At 41.9% G+C, this 4,669-nt stretch overlaps 1 protein-coding gene across 1 annotated transcript; it reads right to left on the minus strand.

Annotated features, from left to right (window-relative positions):
* Nucleotides 1-1,192: 1,192 nt before the first annotated feature.
* Nucleotides 1,193-2,969, minus strand: LOC118756837 (the record flags this gene model as incomplete). Its single annotated transcript, XM_036491574.1, has 2 exons — nt 1,584-2,969; nt 1,193-1,541 (listed from the first exon to the last, which is right to left on the minus strand). Coding segments are annotated over exons 1-2 (1,735 nt in total), but the record flags the coding sequence as incomplete, so codon positions are not given.
* Between the last annotated feature and the right edge of the window lie 1,700 nt (nt 2,970-4,669).

Here is a 4,669-nt window from a genome sequence, read left to right on the forward strand (position 1 = left end):
TCGAGTTCAAACATTCTCGGTAGAGTATAAAACAATGTTAAGTTACATTAGACAAAAGAAGGTTGCCAAATATTCATATTCAAATTCAAGTCTTAAACTAGTATAAATTATAGCGTGGTTCTGTCCACAACATTCCGCCCCCCGTGAACCGAAGGTGCGTCTGCAGTTTGAGGTTCACCATACACATCTAAGACCGCGAGCTTCGAGGCAGGTCTACGTAAATTTCCGGATGATGTTTTAACGAGGGCCGACCTTACTTGACCATCAGGAGCAGGATACACTTCCAGAACTATGCCGCGCTTCCATTCGCCTCTACTTTCGTTGTCGTCACATATGATAACTACGTCGCCAATTGTAATTGGTTTAACTCTTTGATGCCACTTAGTGCGCCTGGTTAGAGTTGGCAAATACTCTAACATCCACCTACGCCAAAAGGTTTGCTTCAGTTGCTGAACGACTCGCCACTGTTTTCGTAGGCATACCGCCTTAGAGCAATCTGACGTTTGAATATAGTTAGGACACCCTAAAATAAAATGGTTAGGGGTCAACGGGTCGGAATCGACACTTTCAATTGGTATATGCGTAAGTGGCCTGGAGTTAATTAAATTCTCCGCTTCAATAAGCAAACTTTGCAGAGTTTCTATTTGCGGTGCCGCTTCCTTCAATGTGAATGACAAGACTCTTTTTACACTGCGAACCATACGTTCCCACGCCCCACCCGCTGATGGATTTGCTGGTGAGTTAAATACCCACTCGATTCCACGACGAGTACACTCCGCTTCCAAATCATTTTTAAGACAAATCCATTCGACTTTGCTTGCCCCCACGAAGTTCGTACCCCTGTCACTGCGTAGGCGAACTGGTATTCCTCTGCGATTGACAAAGTTCCTTAAGCACAGAATAACGGCGTCAGTTGATAAGTCTCGTGCTACTTCCAGATGAATTGCTCGTATTGTCAAGCAAGTAAATAGAGCCACCCATCTCTTTTCACGACGCCGACCTATAGATACCATTATCGGCCCAAAGTAGTCAAGGCCGGTGTACGAAAACGGTCTAATATACGGTGTTAAGCGATCTTCTGGGATTTGTCCCATTAACGGAGTCTTTGGAGTCGCTCCCATATTTTTACAATGCTGACACTCACGTTTTACAGATTTTAGAAGGCCTCGAATGTTTGTTATCCAGTATTTACTTCGGATAGCGCAGATGATGGATTCTTGATTCTGATGATAGTACATTTCATGGTAGTGACGTGTTATGAGGCGTGACATCGGATGATCCCGTGGCATGATAATTGGTCTCCTAGTATACATTGGCAAGGATTCAGCATGGTCTATGCGGCCACCCACTCGCAGAATTCCTTCATCATCGATCACAGGCGTTAAATCAAAAAGTGAACTGCGATTAGAAAGCTCCTTGCCTTCGCGTACCAATAAGACATCCTCGGCAAAAGCGGTCATTTGCACCAATCGTACAAGCATGAGTTCGGTCTTCCTCACCTCATGTGCTGTGATTTTAAACACATCTTTCGTAGTTGCATTCTTGTGGAAATATGCGAGGAACTTAAAAATCGCGTACCTTACCCAAGTCATAACTTTCAAAAATGTATAATAGTTAGAGTAGTTTGCAAATGGTATGACATCAATATCCATTTGAACTGTAAATAGCTGTTTTGGTCGCTTTTCTTCTTCGCCTACAACTTCCGATTCGGGATTTGGTAGGACGGGCCAGTGATCCTCAGATAGATTAAGATATGAAGGGCCACTAATCCACCTAGAGTTCGATGAAACTCTAACTTTTTGTGGTCTTGTTGCGTCATCTGCAGGGTTTAACGAGCCTGGCACCCATCTCCACTGTGAGACCTCAGACGATTGGAGGATTTCAGATATTCTATTACAAACAAATTGCTTGTAACGTCGCGCTTCGGACCTAATCCATTGAATAACGGTTTTCGAATCTGACCAGAACACAATTTTATCTGGTTGTACAGTGTGGCTGCCTAAAATCACACTCTTAATTTTTGTTCCTAGAACCGCGGACTGAAGCTCCAGACGTGGAATAGATAGTGGCTTCAATGGACTGCAGCGGGACTTTCCAACAATGAAAACTATTTCTACCTCGTTTGCATGACATATACGCCAGTAGGCCACGGCTGCGTAGGCAAGTTCGCTTGCATCGACGAATATGTGAAGCTGAATCTGCGTTGAAGGGTCTGTGAAATTCAAATGATAGCATCTCGGTACGCTAAATTCAGACAGCGATTCTAGCGACTTGTACCACTGGAACCATACTTCGTGAATCTCCCGTGGAATTGCTTCATGCCAGTCAACGCTTAACTGCCATAATTTTTGCAGAAGTATTTTCGGAGCCAAAGTTATGTTGGATAGAAACCCGAAGGGATCGAAAATGGACATGATAATCCCTAACAACTCCGCTTTAGTTGGACGTATACTGCCATCCAAAACTTGATTTGGAATTCTCGCAAACATTAACTTAAAAGAAAAAGCATCACGATTCGGATCCCAGTGCATGCCCAGAACTTTCTCGCAGTCTGATTCACCACTACACATATTTTTTGTAGGACTCTCAACTGGCATTGACGTGTCGTAAATGGCTTGCAATAGAGCATTTGAATTCGAAATAAATCCTCGAAGTTCAAAACCTGCTTCTTGATGGATCGCGATTACCTTCTTCGTTACGCTTATAGCCTCATGTACGCTAGAGAAACTGTCAACGTAGTCATCTACGTAGTGGCGATCGATAATAGCTTCTATTGCTCGCGGATACTCATGCAAAAACTTACTCGCGTTAAAATTTTTTACATATTGTGCCGAACATGGCGAACAAATAGAGCCGAAAATCATTGCAGTCATAACATAAACATCGGGTAACTTCGTCGTGTCTCCTTCTCGCCAAAGGAACCGCTGAGAATTTTGATCGGCTTTACGTATGTTAACGCGATGGAACATTTCGCGGATGTTCCCACAGATAGCAACTTTCCCTTCTCGAAATTTAAATAGAATTGACTGCAATGATTTGGGATGATATGAGTCCGGCCCCTTCATCAGTGCAGAATTTAACGAGATCCCATTAATTTTGGCGGCAGCATCAAAAACTAGTCTAGGTTTGTTACCTTGATTTATATTGTACACAGCGAAGTGGGGCAAGTACCATGTTCGCTTATCTACCCATTCGGCTTCATCTGCAGTTAATTTCCGAGCATAGCCCTTACTTACATATTCATTTAACTTTTTTCTGTACCAATCTGCGTAATTTTCATCTTTCAACATTTTCCTTTCCACAATTTGAAGACGCTTTAATGCCATGCTGTAACTCTCAGGCAGAATCGCAGCGTCATCCTTCCATAAAAGTCCCGTCTCATATCTACCTTCAATAAATTTTGTTGTTTCTGTCAGTATTCGTTCAGCCCTTATACCACATGCAGACTTTACGGGAGGCAGCGTACTTCTTTCAAAGTTTTCTACCTCAAAAAAATCAGATACTGTCTTTTGCAGTTGACTTAGTGCGCTGTCGTCAATATGTACATGACAAATAGTTGTGTTGTGTGTTCGGTTTTCATTAGAGCCGAATATCGTCCACCCCAGTTTCGTTTCATGTGCCGTAAACCCTTCCTCAAAGTTAACAACACGCAATGGCCTAGCTAAATTTGTGTGAGACACCCCTATCAAGACATGTGGCATAGCGTTCGTATAGCTTACAATTGGAATATGGCTTAATTCGTCGTATTTTTGTTTAAAGTTTTCAGCGCACAAAGTTTGTGGGGGCAAAAGCAGCTTTTTAATCGTGCGAACGTCTTTCATATGAAATCGCACTGAATCGTAAACACTCGATACTTCAACATCCACCCGTTTTGAAACTTCAGTAGTTGTCTGATCGTCAAACCACTTCAAGCGCAAGAAGTCAGCGATTCCTTTCAAACCAATTTCATCAGCTATACGCTCCTCCAAAAGAGTGACTTTGGCTCCATCGTCAATAAATGCCATTACACGTACGCTACCCTTGGGTCCATACAGTTTTACAGGCAAAAATTTAAGTAAAGTTTTATCAACAATGCTTTTGCATACATCTGCGTTTCTTTTGTTTATTTTGCTCTTCTGTTTCTCATAATCATTTCTTTCACATACATTTACAGTCGCAACAGCTGATTCTGTTGGAGGTGAGATGCCAGCTTGAACTGTTTCTGAATTAATTTTATGAAGCAATTTATTATGATACTTGCGGCAAGATGCCACACCACATTCACGACGATGAGGGCAATTGTACATGCTGTGATTTGCGGAAAGGCAACAAAAACACAAGCGATTGTTTTTGACGACCTCCCAGCGCTCATCATATCCTGCCTCTTTAAAATTAGAACATTGGTACAATTTGTGATCGGATTTACAAAGCTGGCATTCATACTTTTCTTTACCTATGGTTAACACTTGTTTCGCAAATCTATTACTTTTTTGCACCAGCTGATCTGTGTTTACATTTGATTTTGACGTATTAATTTCAGTAGCCATGGCGATGTACATAGACGTTTGTTGCAACCAGATACTAAATTCCTGGATAGTTGGATACATTTTATTAATTGAAAATATATGGCGAGCCCAATCTTTGCGTTTGTTAAGTGGTAATTTACCTACAAGCTCCTCTAATAGTGTTG

The sequence above is a fragment of the Rhagoletis pomonella genome, unplaced genomic scaffold (assembly GCF_013731165.1).
Source record: "Rhagoletis pomonella isolate Grant_MI unplaced genomic scaffold, Rhpom_1.0 Rhpom_scaffold_12448, whole genome shotgun sequence".
Classification (NCBI taxonomy): domain Eukaryota; kingdom Metazoa; phylum Arthropoda; class Insecta; order Diptera; family Tephritidae; genus Rhagoletis; species Rhagoletis pomonella.